Below are 17,448 nucleotides of genomic sequence, written 5' to 3'. Positions count from 1 at the left end.
ATAATTTATCTTATAATTAGATTTTAGATAAAATTAGATTTTATTTTATCTATTTTACTTTTATATAAAATATTTTTATGGTAGGTTTTGAATTTTTACATTTTTATTTTTAAAATTTTTTAAAAATTTAGAAATTGACATGTGGTAATATCTGAATGATACAATTGACAAATGTTAAGATCTTGTTAATGACTAACTTTGACATCAAACTTTATATAATAAGATTATTCCATTATTTTGTAAACAACCTAAACTTTCACAATTTCGTCCAACAATACATTGAAATTCTCAAATCCTTTCGTAGAGACATCTTCTTGGAGTTTTTCTTTAAGCTTCTTGGCATTTGCCTTCATCGTCTTACCATCATCATGAACCAAAACTTGATGCAAACAGTTCTCAAACCCTTCTTTGGTGAAGACTCCATTATTCACCATCATTCCAACTTTCCACACAACCTCCACTGCTCTTCCGTTGAGTCTATTATCCGCCAAAATTGGTCTGCCGATTATCGGCACACCTGCCGACACACTCTCCAATACCGAGTTCCATCCACAATGTGTCACATTCACACCCGTTGCCTCGTGTTTCAGCAGTTCCACTTGGGGAGCCCATGGAACCACTATCCCTTGCTCTCTTGTCCGGTCCAGAAACCCTTTTGGTGGATGAACCATGTTCTTCTCCTTAAGCGACCAAACAAACGGCACTTTGCTCGATTCCAACCCTTGCGCTATCGCCACAAGCTCTACGGGAGGCGGTTCCATGACGGTGCCGAAGCTAATGTACGCTACAGAGGCAGGTGATCTCTTCCCCATCCAAGCAAAGCAGCCATGAGGATCGCGCACCGGTGTCACTTTCTCCAATGTAGAAGACAATAACGTGGGAGGGGGGATGTTCAAGAAACGTTTAAGTTTCGATCTTAGGTTATGGATCAACGTAGGTTCTAATGCTTCAAAGGAACTGATGAAAACCGCAGAGGCACGAGGTAAAGCAAGACTCATTTGGTGTAAAGCCTTTGGGAAAACAGAGTCCAAATCTCCAAATGCAACTTCCTCTGGTATATCTTTAACTTTGTAATTCTCCATTCCTGGTATAAACCCTAATGTCTCTTCCATACGCACATCTACTTACGTAAATAAGGAAATAAACAAATTAATAACCATAAATACATATAATATTCACGAGTGCAGTAGCTACATTGTTGAATCATTAAAACCCTAAAATGCTAAGTTTTTTTTTTTGGAAGATTCTCAAAAATAGCACCAAATTAGGTTTTTCTTCGAAATCTAGCACACAATCTCATATTTTCCAGATTTAGCACACATCTTCTAATTTAATATTAAAAACACTGAAATTATCAATTAAAATAAATAATAAAAGTTTCCATCTTTCTCGATGGCTCTTCGTTATCTCTACATAAACTGGATCTCATTTTCCGATATGAAACTTTTGAGATCTCATTTTTACCGGCGATTAGCTCTAATCGGAAAAAGATGAAGCGGTTTGAAAAGGGAATGAGCCAAACTTGTCCGGGCAAATCCGATTTGTCACGCCTCTTGATCCCATCATCATCGAGATTACAAGACCTAGGCATCGTCATGACGATGAAGCGAGTGGTTCTTGTGACACATGGACATAGCACGTTGAATGAAGATGGGAGGATTCAAGGAATCCTCTTTCTCTGTTTTGATGAAGAAAGGCGTGTCTCGAGATGAAACTTCTCGCCAAATTCTCATCGATGACTCATTCAATGTCTGCCTCACCTGGCCATGCGTTTTCTTAGGTCTATGGAATCAAATAGGTAGATGAAATAGTGTTGTTTATGTTGGATAATTAAGAGAATTATGTGTGTGAATTTGTTTTGTAAATTAGATGATTGAATTTTATTTTAGATTAATATTTTTCACTGTCTTTTGTGCTCTTGATAGTTAGATATCATATCTCTGGGTTCTTTGTAGATTGGTTGCATTTGTGTGTTTAGTCCATTGAAGAGATCAAGGAAAAAAACTGAAATCATATGGGAAAGTCGAGAAAGTGAGATGATTTTTGACTACGATCTCAGAGAAATTGATTTATACTCTTTTCAAGTAAGTTTAGATGTGATGTGGTGTGATGGGTGGCATATAGGTGTAATAAAAAATTCATTTTACTTCTTTTTAACTCTTGTTCTAGTTGATTGTTATATACTAGGGTCTACTTAAGAAAGAAGAAAAAACAAAAGTTCAATGAAGCTTTTAGGGAATGGCACAAAGATCCGCAAACTTCAGCATTGATGGCCATCATCCAGTAATAGAGTTATAGTCAAATAAGCTCTACTCTTAGAATGATGAATCGTTGTGTCATTTTTATTGGCTTAATTGGAGGAATTACATGCTTGATTTGAAAATTTAGGAAGAACTTCGTAATATTGTGGCGACCTCCCTAAATCAAACATTCAGGAAGGATGCCAAAAAATTTAAGAAGGATTTCTTGAAGTCCTTTATAAAAAAAAAAAAAACAGAGCATACAACCCCTAGAAAGATTTAAAAGCATGACCATTGAGTATTGTATTAGACCGAGGTAATCTTTTGATAGATTATTACCCTCATTAATGGAGTAAGTTGTGATAGATTTGAGGCAAAACATAAAAAAGAGATTATAAGAACATTTATTTAAATTCATGAAGGATTCATTGAATATTAAGAAGGATTTCCATATATTTAGGAAAGATTTCTCGAGTTTCAGGAAAACCTTCATGAAAAAGATTACCCCTTACTAATAATTTAGGAAGAACTTATTGAAATTTTGGAATGCCTTCATAAAGTTAGGCCATTGGTGGATCTTTGATACATTACCCTTATTAATGGAGTAATTTGTGATACATTAAGAAAAAAGATAAATAAGATTTTAAACATGTTTTTCTAAGTTTAGGAAAGATTTCATAATGTTTAGGAAGACGATCTTCAATTTTATGAAAGTCTTCCTAAATATATGAAACCAACATTTACATGGGCAACTTTGGGTTTGCAAGTTGTATGTTCTGTGAAAAATTGTAACCATTAGATGCAGAAAGAGTTGAGAAACGAAAGAACATAAGCTTGAGTAGTCTTAATCAAATCAATCCTTCTAATCTCCATCTCTTATGGTTAAAAAAAGTTCATATTGCGTCCCATAACACTTTTTTTGTCTGCAACAACAACAACTCTAGCATCATCTTTTGTTTTATAGGCTTAATTAATAATCTGTTCTAGTTAGAAAGAAAAATCAAAGGAAGAGTTGAGATACTGAAGAAGTTGAGCTTGAGAAGTTTTAATCAAATCAATCTTTCTTAACTCTATCTATTTACAAAGCTTCATTGTCTCCATCGCATATTTCATCATCTTCTTCTCCATTACCATAACTCTCTCAGCAAAAGCTCTAATCTCCGCTGCTATACGGCTCTTGCTCATTTCCTCCACCTCTCACCACCATCTCCATCGTTGTTCCTTTGCCTCTCACCGCCATCTCCATCTCCATCGTTTTCTCACCATCGTCGCTCATTTCCTCCGGCTCTCACCACCATCTCCGCTGCTATGGCTCTCGCTCATTTCCTCCGCCTCTAAGCTTCGTTGTCTCCAACGCTGGAACGAGCTGAGGCGGCGATGGTGGTCTCTTCCCAGTGGGTTGATTTGAGAGGACCACGATTAATTTCATACCATCTCTCTTTGTATGATTCGATTAGGAGGAGAGTCTCGTCGTGAATCCGGAGTACATGTCAGGTTATTCTTGCAACGGCGGAGGTTGTAGCGGCTAAAGCGGTGGAGTACGGTGAATTTAACAAACGAATCGTTCTGGCGCGTCTCTTAGAAATTGATGAGGATGAACTTAGAAATTGAGATCTCAGATCGGAGGACTCAAAAAAAGGTTCGTCGGAAAATTTTAAAATCGTGAACAGGACTTTTAAAATAATGAATTTTAGTTTTTAAGTTAATAAGTTAATACTCAATATCACAAATGCTACATTTGGAAAAGTTGAGTATATGTACTAGATTTGGAAGAAAAACCTAAAAGAGTGCTATTCTAGGGTATTTCTCTTTTTTTTTCTACTGTGCATAGGAGTCCTAGGCCTTGAATGATAACTAGTTTTTAGGTGGATTTTGGTCTTTGATTTTTTGAAAATCTATTTTTTCACCATTCAAGATGTTAAAAAATTGAATTCCCTAAAAATTAGGGAACCTAGTTTTTAAGTGGTTTTTCCAAATTTCAAAGAGAAACTAAAAGCCATAATTTTGAGATTTTGTGAAAAACCATTATTTTCAGTCGTAAGTTTTTTTTTTTTTGACTTTTTGGTTTATTAATTTTTAAATATACAGAAAAAACCAAAAACCAAAAGTTTTAAAACCAAAATTCAAAAACCAAAATCTAAAAACAAAAAACCAATGAAAAACCTATTGCCATTCAAGGCCCTAGTGTTGGTACATTTTAAATTCATTCGATATGATGTCACTCATTAACATTTTCTAAATTTCCAGAATTTTTTATATTAAAAATTATTTTAAACAACCTATCAGGATTTGACATGTTATTTATCTACATTTTCTAAATTTCTAGAATTTTAAATTTATGGAAATAAAAGAACTATGTACAATGTCCCACATCAGCTAGAAATTTTTTAGACAATGGTTCAGAACCAGTATAAATAAGATTAATATGCTTCCAACAACGAATGAGCAGGAAAGCTAGATTTATCAGGCGTCCAAGTTTAAAAGTTTTATTCAGTATGATCCAGTTTTCTATTTGATCAAATTAAAACTTTAAAAAGTTTCAAAAAAATATTATAATATTTAAAACTTTAAAAACTTTAAATATTATAAATATTGAAACTTTTAAAAGTTCTTAGCTTTTAAAAGATTTTAAATATTATAATTTTAAAATTTTAATAGTTAATATAATAATTTTAATAGTTTAAAATATTATGAATATTGAAACTTTTTAAAAGGTTCAATTGTTATATTTTAAAACCTTTTAAAAGTTTAAAATATTATAAATATTGAAACTTCTAAAAGTCTAACCTTTAAAAAGTTTCAAAATATTATAATTTATAAATTTTAAACTTTTTTAGCTTTTAAAAGGTTTTAAGAGAATTATAATTAATAAATTTTAAAAGTTTAAAATATTAGAAATATTGAAAATTTTAAAAGGTTCAAATATTAAAAATATTTGAACTTCATAGAATGTTTTAAAATATTACAATTACTTAACCTCCATAGAAATTTTAAAATATTATATCTATACTAATAAAAAGTTGAAGCTATACACTACAAGAAAACAGAGTATATACGACTACGATTGGCGACTAAATACATAGTCGCTTAATTTACCGACTACTTGCAGACGAAGTAGCTACCAAGTTACAACTGCGTAAATTTAGTCGGCAGATAACTCAGACGTTATTTGCCGACCAAATACAATAGTCGGTACTGTAGTTGTTGATTAATGGCCGTTATACGACTAAATGGGAAGAACTTAATTTAGTTGCATCAAAGTAGCTAATTTGGCGACTACGTAGCGACTAATGTGGCATTCTTCATATATAAACTTTAAATACAAGAATCATGTTGTGGCATTCTCATATTATTCTCATTTTCAAAGGGACAGACAAAATTAACCCTTAATGTCAATTTTTTATGCTTGCTTTACCATATCTATACTTATTGTTATATAATTTTAGGTGCACCATGTCTTATTAATTGTTTAGACTTGATCTATTGTTTTCTATTACTGCAGATGTGAATTGGTTGCAAAGTGAAAAAATACCTACGAAGGTGAAGCTCAAGAAAAAGTATATGAATCAGTAGGTCTGAATTTTTAAAATTAGTATCTTCATTTATGCTAAGTCATAAATGTACTTTTGATATAAAAATAGAAAATGTAAATTTTATTATATTAAGTATATATGTAAGTAATGTTTTGTAAATTTTAAGTGATCAATATATTATGTAGTGTATATATAAGTAGTATGCTTTAAATAATATGTAAACTAAATTAAATTATATGTTTTTATAAAATTAATTTTGGCTACTGATTGGCGATAAACAAGTGACTAACTCTAAAATATTGGGTATAAACATGGTTATTACATGTTGGACCAGATTTTGGACTCCAAAACAAGCCCAACTTTTTAAAATAAAATTACACACCAACTCATCCGCGACTAATAAGCGACTAAGTTAAAACATTTTGGGTTAATTAGACCCGGAAATCCATTTACGCGGTCCAGCCCATAACAATCGACCTAACCCTAATTTTACAACCCTAATCTCTCATTTCTCACCATTCTTCTTCTTCGCCGATTCTTTCAATCTCTCTCAATCAACCCTAATCTCTCAATCTCCGATCTGTCTTTTCTTCGTCTTCCTCTTCACCTAAACAATCTCAATCTCCGATACTTACGATGCCTCCTGTTAAGAAGCCTGGGCGAAAGAGGAATGTTGTCCCCAACGCTTCTCTCAGACCCGGTGGCTCTAACCTTCCGTCCAAGGTGAGGAAAGTCAACCCTCTACCGCCTCAATACAACTTCACGCCGGCGGCTCAAAATCCTACGCCTCAGACGCCTCAAGAACAAGTCCATGTTTCCCCCCCAACTATCAATGTCAGCCGCACCGCAGGTCAGAAATTATCCACCACCACATATCCTATTTCAGAACTCCTTGATTCAAAGCGTTGAAGACCAACCAACTCGGTTATTACCAGAAGTTCAGAACAACCCTCCGGTTCAATCGAATCCTTTGCATGATTCTGCGAGATCTCCAGTTCAGAACTCTCACGCTCAAAGTCATCCTTCTTCTCAAGGTAACAACTTCGACGAGTCAGATCCAGTGTTGCCGGAACTCCAGGAGGACACGTTGAGGGCTCTTAACGCCATACTTATGGTGCCGGGCCGTCATACTTTTACCACCGTCTCTCCGGAACCGAAGCCTAACACTACTTGGTATGTAAACACGTTTAAATTTAAAACCAAAAAAATGTTTTTTTCTTTTATACTTACTAACTAGAAGAGTACATGTTTTCATATGTTTTCTTCTAGATTAGAGTCGATGAATTTGTTGCTTTTAGATGACACACAACTGGGTTGAAGACAAACATCACTATTGACTATTGTTTTGTCATTCCCAAGTCTCTCATCAGTTAGTAGTAACTAGAAGAGTACATGTGTTTTTTTATTTGATTTTAAATGACTTTGGTATGGTTTATGCTTATGCTTGATTCTAACTTGATTCTTATGTAATGAGGTTTACTCGTGATGTCAAATCACAACTGGTGCAGAAGATTACTACGGTTTTTACAAACAAATTTGATGGTCCATACTATAATTGGTCATGTGCGCCTCCGGAGAGACGAGAAAGATACTTTCTTGAGTTTGCGGTATAGTTTTTTGTCATATATCATTCATAGATAGGTTTTAATTGTTGTTTTCACTAACTTAATTATATTTTCTTTTTCCTAAAAAACACACACTTGGGATCCATTGATAACAGGGACAGTGCAACTTTTTTTCTATTAGATATGTCAACGCCGGATGAAAAACATGCTAAGCGACGCTAGGACTAGTCGAGTGCAACCTAAATGGATTGGGGGTACTCTCTGGAAAATAATGGTTGCGCAGTGGGATAATGAAGAAGCACAGGAAATGAGTCGAATCTATTCCAATTTCCAATGCTCGTATGTCAGACCGTAATGGTCTCGGTCCACACTCACACTTATCTGGGCCAACATCGTATCAACAAGTCGAACAAGGCTTGGTGAGTAACTTTAACTTATGTTTTAACCTTTTTTTTGTAGCTTTAACTTATGCCTTAACCTTTTGTTTTGTTTTGTAACATTCCAGGAAGAGAAACTTGGGAGACCGGTGAGTCTTGGTGAGGTTTTCAAAGAGACACATACAAGGCCAGATGGTACGTATGTTGATCGAAAAGCCGAGAAGATCTTCTCAACTTATGAAAAACACTTACAAGCTAAGATATCTAAGATCGAGTCAGATCCTTCACGAGCTCAGAAGCTCACAGCAGAAGATTATACGGCCATCTTTCTTCAGGTAAAGTACCATTTTCACAATCTATATTTAAAGATTCTTCAAAACTTTCATTTTCAGAACTAACAGTTTCAGTTTTTATTTTCTAAGTCCACTGAGAAGAATTCACGAGGTAATCTTTTTGGACTTGGAAGCCTCAAGGATCATCTTCAGGATCTTCTCAATGGCAAGAGCTATCAACAAGGACAGTCGTCGTTTGCAGCATTGCAAGAGCAAATGAAAGAAGCTCATCGTATAATTGAAGAACAAGTTGCCTATAATGCAAAACGTGATGCTGAGATTGCTGCTCGTGAAGCAGAACATTCCAAAGTTGTGGCTAAGCAACAGAAGAAAATAGGGCACTTGGAAAAGTACTTGCGCAAAACTGATCCGACCTTTGTGGAATTCCTTGTGTCTGAATCAAGTGATGCATCCACCGCCTCTCCAACACAAAGAACATCTCCTTCTTATGTTACTTCTTAAGTTACTTATCTCTATTCCTTAACTCTCATGAACTTGTCAGTCACTTTGGGATGATGATCAATCATAGTTTTTGATTGATCATTTTGGTTCTCTTTTGATGATTATGAACTTGTCACTTTGGGATGATGTGTCAATCATAGTTTTTGATTGATCATTTTGGTTCTTTTTTTGTAATTGCTAATGTGGTGAACATATTACTATTGTGGTGAACTTTTGGTTATTAAAAATGTGAATTTTAGGTTTCTCTTTGATTAGAAATTCGAATTATAAAACAAAACAAAACAATTATGGTTTTAATCACTATAGTCGTCAAACCAGTCATTAAATCTGGCTTAAAGTCATCGTAACATAGTCGTCAAATAGTCGTCCGATAGTAGCCACAGAGTCGCATAATTTAACGACGAAATCACAACTATTCTCAAAATAGTCGTAATATAGATTACTTTTATTATAATGGTTCTCAGCTTTTGTGAGGTTTTCAAAGAGACATGTACAATTTCTAATTTATAGTTAGAAAAATTTTAAAAGTTTTATCAGGTTTTATTTATATTATAAATCAAGTTTCCTTCTAAGCTTGATTTATCAGGTTTCCAAATTTAAAAGTTTTATTTGATTTATTTTAGTTTTATCAGGTTTTAATATCTTGAAAATATCTTATTTATTTTCGTTTGTGCTTTATATCTCTTATGAGCTGTAAAACATATTATTTGTGTATGACTTTACAGATGATTTGATATTCTTGCAGTAAAAGTTTTACTTTTAAGTCTAAGAAAATATAATTGACGTCGCAAGACCTTGATTTGATGTTATTTGAGTTTAAAAAAGAAGGATCGACGAAAAGCACAAATATTGTTTTAACTATACATGTGTTCATATTACTTTTCTGCAAGTAAGGATTTTGGTTTGAGAAAATTCAATATGTGTGGATCTAAAACCGAATAAGTATATGGATGAAATTATCAATAATCAGGTGCATGTGTTGACTATGCTGGTCTTCATGAATTGCACAAATTTTCTGAGAAAAGAAATGATTTTGGTCTTGGAGTTTGATTGGTTAACAAATTGTGTGGTAGTCTAAAAAAAGGTTTTTTCAGTTGAAGAATGTGAAGAAGTTGACGAGGAAGAAGAAGAAGAAGAGTATAACGAAGAACCAGACGGTAAAAGTAACGATGACAATTACCATAAAATTTCACAATGAAAATGACAAGAAAGAATATGAAGAATAAGAAAATATTGAATAAAAAACATGAAAACATAGGTGGTAACGATCATTTAAATATGAAAACGAGATAAATTTATGATTACAAAATTATTTCATTTTTCTATTGGTCAAAAAAATGGTTTAGGATATGTGAGGTCACCAGCTTGATCCGCTTCACTTGGACGTCGGGTTAAATTTATGGTTTTTTCAGTAAATTTAAGTTTATAACATAACTGATTTTTATATTTTTTAAAATTGTGTATCTGAAATTGTTTTTTCCTTAATACTAATTTAAATTTTCATAACATAATATTTCATCAAAAGTCATTAATCATATATAATTTTCATCAAAATATATTAAATAAACTCACGTGTAGCGTCTGTTCAAAACCTAGTATACACTAAAAATAACAATATTCTATTGATAATATATTAAATGGATCTCTTTTTGTTTTGAATTTAATGTTAAATTATATTCAAAAGAAAAATAGCTTTGTTACATCAAGTGCAGCGTATAGTTGAAAATTTTTTGAACAGAAACATTGAAAGAAAGAACGAAAGAACTTTAAGTTTAAACTCTTGTGCTAAACCATGCTTGTAACCCGTCATCATAGCGCCTATCTCCCGTAAGCCCAATGGCTAGCAGTTGGTCGCGCATGTGTCTATCAATCAGCTGGATGAGGTAAGAAACAGGGTGGTGTGTCTCACCATGAGCCCGGCCATTACGCTCTTGCCAGAGGCAGGAGACTGTCGTTTGCAGAACTGAGCGAGCTAAGAAACCTTGAACCCTAGTATCCCATTTATCGCAGGCAGAAGAGAGGATCGAGTGCCAAACAGTAGAGAACTTGGCCTTATACATGTTCTGAGCGGAAGCCTTCCATATCTCTGAGCTAAAGCTGCAGTCATAGAACAGATGGTCTCTCGTTTCAGTGGCATTGTTGCAGAGAATACAGATTCCTTGCAGACCCCTCCTCCATTGGATCAGTTTATCTCCAGTAGAAAGTCTGTTTCGGATGGCCAGCCATGTGCAGAAGGCGAACCGCGGCGTTGAGTGAGTGAACCAAACGCTTGAGTGTCAAGCTACATCTGCAGACGACGTTCGAATCTGATTCCAAGTGTCTTTGGTTGAAAATTGTGTTTTATTAAATGGATCTCTCACCAATGCATACGTTTTCATAAAAGAAATTTATGACTTGGGTGAGACACTCACCAACCAATGCACATGATCTAACAAAGTAAACATTTCCTCACCATATTTACCTTTGACACCAATGGTTTCTCTGATGAGGTCAATGTAGAGATGAGCACAAAGCGAGTTCGCTCCGCCAGCCCAGAACGCAACCAAACTCGCCTTCATCTCAACAGCCATATCCGCTACGAACCAGAAGAAGGCATCTGTTAGCATGCATGTCACTTTCTTACCAACTTCCGTCTCTGCCGCCACAATTTCTCTATGGAAAGTCTGTGGGGCCGCTTCGAGAAACATCTCGAGCATCTCCCGTTGACTCCCGGTGGCGCCCTCCGAAACACCATCATCGACGTCGTGGACCCTGATGTTCTCCGGATGATCAGAGGAGAACAATGACGTGTTTGATCTTGCGGTATTAATGAAAGAAAAGATGGTGGAGGGATATTGGGATATGTATATTGTATATTGTCTAATATTCTCTAGATAAGGTTAAGGAAGATTTACATATTAGTATATCTTGGTCCCCAAGTTTAGATATTCTAGTTCTCTTTGTATAAATACATGATGTAAAGGTTGTAGATGAACAACACAAACATTCTATTCTTTGGCCGATTCTAGTTTTAACATGGTATCAGAGCAAAAAGCTTGAAAGATCTTTTGTCTCTCTGTTTTGTTTCTTGTCTCTCTGTTTTCTCTCTTCTTGTTCTCCGTTCGTTTTGTTTCTTTTCTCCGTTTGTCTCTTTGATCGGTTGATCAATATTTTTGATGGGTGAAGAAAAAGCTATCATGACTAAGGTTTCAGACTCTAACACGGTCTCGCCTTATGCATTGTCTTCGTCTGATAACCCCGGTTCCATGATCTCCTCCGTTGTGTTGAGTGGAGATAATTACTCGGAGTGGGCCACCGAGATGTTTAATGCTCTTCGTGCTAAGAGAAAAACTGGGTTTATTGATGGATCCATTAAGAAACCTACAGCAGTTGGTTCGGAGTTGGAGTCTTGGACTAGTGTGAACTCGATGATTATCGGTTGGTTGCGCACCTCAATCTCTCCTCGTGTTCGTTCCACGGTGTCTTTTATCGATGATGCTACAGAATTGTGGGAAAACTTGAAGAACCGTTTCTCTGTTGGAAACAAGGTTCGAATTCATCAACTTGTGTGTCAGCTTGCGTCGTGTAAGCAAGATGGGCAGTCCGTCATGGATTATTACGGTCGCCTGGTGAATTTGTGGGACGAGCTTTAGAGGTATCGCCAACTTCCGGTGTGTACGTGTGGAGCAGCAGCCAAGATCGCGACAGACCGCGAGGAGGAGAAAGTTCATCAGTTTGCAATGGGACTAGATGAATCTCGATTTGGCAACGTTATTTGCCAAATCGTTGATGCTGATCCCTTACCCAATTTGGTACAAGCCTATGCTAAGGCTGTTCGTGAGGAACAACGTCAAGTGGCTAAGAAGAAGGAACAGCAGTACGATGCAGTAGGATTCGTTGCTAGGCGAGACTCACTTCAGCCTGATTCGACCTCTGCGTCGCTTGTGAATGAATCCGTGGAAACTTCAGGTTTTGCAACACCCTCTGCTCCTTCAAATTTTTCTCAAGGAAACAACAGGAACAAAGAGCGTTCCTTGCTCTGTTCCCACTGTGGAAGGTCAGGGCATGAGAAAGAATTTTGTTGGGAACTTGTTGGTTACCCTGAATGGTGGTCTGAGCGCAACAAGGGTGGACGTTCATCAGGCCGTGGTGGTCGTGGTTCGATTTCAGGGGGAGCTGGACGTGGTAACTCTGTTTTTGGTAGACGTGGTCGTGGTTATGCAACAGTTGCTCATGCTACAAGTCCCCACGCCTCATCCTTCCCTAATTTCACACCTGAACAATGGCAAGCAATCAGTAAGATGGCTTCAGAGAAAACAAGTAATCACATAGATAAGCTTTCTGGTAAGATATTTTTCTGGTAAGATTCATGAGGATTTGATTTTAGATACTGGAGCTTCTCATCATATGACCGGAAATCTTAAGTTGTTAGTCAACGTGACATCCATACCATCTTGCTCTGTGGGATTTGCAGATGGAAGTAAAACTGTATCTGAAAACATGGGAGAGTTTCGTGTTTCAGATCATCTTACTCTCGCCAATGTTTTATATGAGCCAGATCTAAATTGTTCTCTTATCTCTGTTTCAAAGCTGCTTAAGCAAACTGGTGGTGTGGCACTGTTTACTGATACGTTATGTGTTGTGCAGGACCGTTTCTCGAAGACTCTGATTGGAGCCGGGGTAGAACGTGATGGGGTTTATCTTCTTCAAGATGTTGCAGCTGTGCGGGTTAATAAGGTTGGAGTGCAGTGCGACTCAACTTTGTGGCATCGTCGGCTTGGACATCCTGCTTTTTCAGTTCTTTCTACTTTACCTATTGGTTTTGATGTTTCAAACTCAGCTAGTCCTAGTCCATGTGACGTGTGTTGTAGGGCTAAGCAAACAAGAGAAATTTTTTATGATAGTTCAAATAAAGCAATGGATTGTTTTTCACTTATTCATGTCGACGTTTGGGGTCCTTATCGTGTTTCTGCTTCGTCTGGAGCTGTTTATTTTTTTGACTATTGTAGACGATTTTTCTAGAGCGGTGTGGACACACCTTCTATTAGAGAAATCTGAAGTTCATCAAGTTTTACAGAATTTTTGTGCTTATACCGAACGACAGTTTGATAAGCCGGTTCGGATGGTTCGGAGTGATAACGGAACAGAGTTCATGTGTCTTGCATCGTTTTTCCAAAGCAAAGGAATTATTCATCAAACATCGTGTGTAGATACCCCACAACAAAATGGTCGCGTTGAAAGGAAACATCAGCACATCTTGAATGTTGCTCGGTCACTTTTGTTTCAGGCTGGTCTTCCGGTGTCGTTTTGGGGAGAAGCAGTTTTGACGGCTACATACTTAATAAATAGGACGCCAACAAAGGTTCTTCAAGATTGCACTCCGTATGAACTCCTTCATGGGAAGAAACCCGTTTATGATCATATTAAGGTGTTTGGGTCTTCCTGTTATACTCATAAACGTTCTCGAGATAAAGACAAATTTGGAGAAAGAAGTCGTCATTGCATTTTTGTGGGTTACCCCTTCGGGAAGAAAGGGTGGAAGGTGTACGATCTTGAGATTGCAAAGTTTTCCGTCTCTCGTGATGTTATTTTCCAAGAGAATGAATTTCCATTTCTCACCAAGTCTACTTTGCACGACCAGCCTGTTTCCTCTCCCAGTGCGACGATTGATGATGACTGGCTGGTTCATTTAGAACCCACGCATGAGGACAGGGGGAGTCCCGCATCGTCTTCTGATCGGTCCGAAGAACGTGAGTCGGGTGGTTTGCCTACTTCACAAGCTCATGTTGAGCCTACTTCCGCTGAAACAGTTGCTACACCTACTGTCCTAAATCCCGTTGTTGATAGTGCTAGCGGTCAGTCTAACGTTGAGTTGGGACAGGGAAAGCGTCAAAAGTTTCCATCTGTTAAATTAAAAGATTATGTGACTTACTCCGCACGTTGCAATGTTGAAGACACCCATCACGTTTCTCCCGACTTCTCTTCAGTTTCTTCGTCAACGGTTCAAGGTACAGACACTCCCTATCCTCTCACAAATTACATATCTGATGAAAATTTTTCTCCGTCTCATCGTGCATTTCTGGCGGCTGTCGTTAGTGGAGTTGAACCGACATCGTTTAAACAGGCCATGCAAGATCCTCGTTGGACTAACGCGTGTGGTACAGAGATCAATGCGATGGAAGAAAACCATACTTGGGATGTCATTGATTTGCCTCCTGGCAAAGTGGCCATTGATAACAAATGGGTTTTCAAGATAAAGTATCATTCTGATGGCTCGCTCGAACGGTATAAAGCTCGTTTAGTTGCTTGTGGCAACCGTCAAGTCGAAGGGGAGGATTATAATGAGACATTTGCTCTGGTCGTTAAAATGACCACCATACGAAGTTTACTACGTATTGTTTCTGCCAGGAATTGGGAAGCTCATCAGATGGATGTTCACAATGCGTTTTTACATGGTGATTTGGAAGAGGAAGTGTATATGAAGTTACCAGTTGGTTTTCGTCACTCTGCTCCAAATAAAGTGTGTCGTCTCCGTAAGTCTTTGTATGGGCTTAAGCAGGCTCCTAGGTGCTGGTTTGCAAAGCTTACCTCTGCTTTGACAGGATTTGGTTTTGTTCAGTCTTATGGAGATTATTCTCTGTTTACGTATTCCAAGGGTGAGGTAGAGCTTCGGGTTCTCATATATGTTGATGATTTATTAGTTTGTGGCAATCATTCCCATATGCTTAAACGGTTTAAGGAATATTTGGGAAAGTGTTTTCACATGAAAGATTTGGGTAAGGCGAAGTATTTCCTTGGTATTGAGATTGCTAGAAGTGGTGAGGGTATATATATGTCTCAACGGAAATACGTTCTTGATATTGTGTCTGAAGCAGGGCTTCTCGGAGCTCAGCCATCGCCTATACTAATGGAACAAAATCACAATTTGGGGAAAAGTAAGAGTGATTTTCTGTCTAATCCTGAAGTGTATCGTCGCTTAGTTGGTCGTTTGATTTATCTTCTCACTACACGTCCTGAGTTGTCCTATGCCGTACATCTTCTGTCTCAGTTCATGAAAACGCCGCGAGTTGATCATTTGGAAGCTGCACTTCGTGTTGTCAGATATTTGAAGGGTACTCCGGGACAAGGGATTCTCTTGAGATCCGACTCGGACTTAACTCTTACTGCGTATTGTGACGCGGACCATGGTTCATGTCCTCTTACTCGTCGTTCTTTGAGTGGTTTTGTTATGTTTTTGGGTGGTTCTCCTATCTCTTGGAAGACTAAGAAGCAAGATAGGGTGTCACATTCGTCTGCCGAGGCTGAGTATCGTTCAATGCGTCATGCGTTGCAAGAAATTATGTGGCTTCGGAAACTCTTCGTGGATTTGGGATGTTCTCAAACACGATATGTTCTTCTGTTTTGTGATAGTGAAGCTGCTATTCATATCTCGTCTAATCCGGTGTTTCATGAGCGTACCAAACATATTGTGTCTGATTGTCATGCTGTTCGAGATGAGGTTCAAGCTGGGACGCTTACTATGGTTCATGTTGGTACTGATAACCAGATTGCTGATATTTTTACGAAGGCTTTGGGTTGAGTTCCGTTTGAAAGATTATCCGCCAAGTTGGGCATTTGTGATTTGCATGCTCCAACTTGAGGGGGAGTATTGGGATATGTATATTGTATATTGTCTAATATTCTCTAGATAAGGTTTAGGAAAATTTACATATTAGTATATCTTGGTCCCCAAGTTTAGATATTCTAGTTCTCTTTGTATAAATACATGATGTAAAGGTTGGAGATGAACAACACAAACATTCTATTCTTTGGCCGATTCTAGTTTTAACAAGGGAGCAGCAGCGGCGAGACGGCGCGTAACGGCTAAAAGAGGACCGGCATGAGCGCCAACGGGGAAAAACGCGAGAACTGCCACGTGGGAGTCTCTGATTGTCTCGGAGAATTTGATCATGATTCCTGAAGTGAGTGACTATGAAGGAAGCAAACACAAAGATGGTCATTATATACTTTTGATGGTAGTTGGTAGTACCTAGGACTATTTTTGATGGCCACCAAATGTATTTTTACTTGTAATAATAAAGAAATTTTTGATGGTATGAAATAGAGCAAGTGATATGGCTAGTGAAATTAATACTTTTGATGGTAGTTGGTAGTACCTAGGTAGGACTATTTTTAGTGGCCAACAAAAATAGCAAGTGATATGGCTACTGAAATTTCTGATGGTTTCTCCTAGCTAGAAATGTATTCCCATACTTTTGATGGTAGTTGGTAGTACCTAGCTAGGACTATTTTTAATGGCCAACAAAAATAGCAAGTGATATGGCTACTGAAATTTCTGATGGTATCTCCTAGCTATAAATGTATTCCCCCCTCCCCCCCCCCCCCTCCCCCACTTCAGCCATCACCTATACTAATGGAACAAAATCACAATTTGGGGAAAAGTAAGAGTGATTTTCTGTCTAATCCTGAAGTGTATCGTCGCTTAGTTGGTCGTTTGATTTATCTTCTCACTACACGTCCTGAGTTGTCCTATGCCGTACATCTTCTGTCTCAGTTCATGAAAACGCCGCGAGTTGATCATTTGGAAGCTGCACTTCGTGTTGTCAGATATTTGAAGGGTACTCCGGGACAAGGGATTCTCTTGAGATCCGACTCGGACTTAACTCTTACTGCGTATTGTGACGCGGACCATGGTTCATGTCCTCTTACTCGTCGTTCTTTGAGTGGTTTTGTTATGTTTTTGGGTGGTTCTCCTATCTCTTGGAAGACTAAGAAGCAAGATAGGGTGTCACATTCGTCTGCCGAGGCTGAGTATCGTTCAATGCGTCATGCGTTGCAAGAAATTATGTGGCTTCGGAAACTCTTCGTGGATTTGGGATGTTCTCAAACACGATATGTTCTTCTGTTTTGTGATAGTGAAGCTGCTATTCATATCTCGTCTAATCCGGTGTTTCATGAGC

The 17,448-nt window shown here is 37.4% G+C and overlaps 1 protein-coding gene across 1 annotated transcript; it reads right to left on the bottom strand.

Moving 5' to 3' along the window:
• Nucleotides 1–248: 248 nt before the first annotated feature.
• LOC104757424 (flavonol-3-O-rhamnosyltransferase-like) lies at nucleotides 249–16,439 on the bottom strand. The gene is made up of 3 exons (XM_087497152.1): nucleotides 16,324–16,439; nucleotides 10,971–11,341; nucleotides 249–1,120 (listed from the first exon to the last, which is right to left on the bottom strand). The coding sequence occupies exons 1-3, from the start codon at nucleotides 16,437–16,439 to the stop codon at nucleotides 249–251; spliced, it is 1,359 nt and encodes a 452-aa protein (XP_087353278.1).
• Nucleotides 16,440–17,448: the final 1,009 nt, after the last annotated feature.

The sequence above is a fragment of the Camelina sativa genome, chromosome 17 (genome assembly GCF_030686135.1).
Source record: "Camelina sativa cultivar CO46 ecotype springtype chromosome 17, ASM3068613v1".
In the NCBI taxonomy this organism is placed as follows: Eukaryota; Viridiplantae; Streptophyta; class Magnoliopsida; order Brassicales; family Brassicaceae; genus Camelina; species Camelina sativa.
Note: the sequence above shows the minus strand (reverse complement) of the source record. Positions and strands in the feature narration are given on the sequence as shown.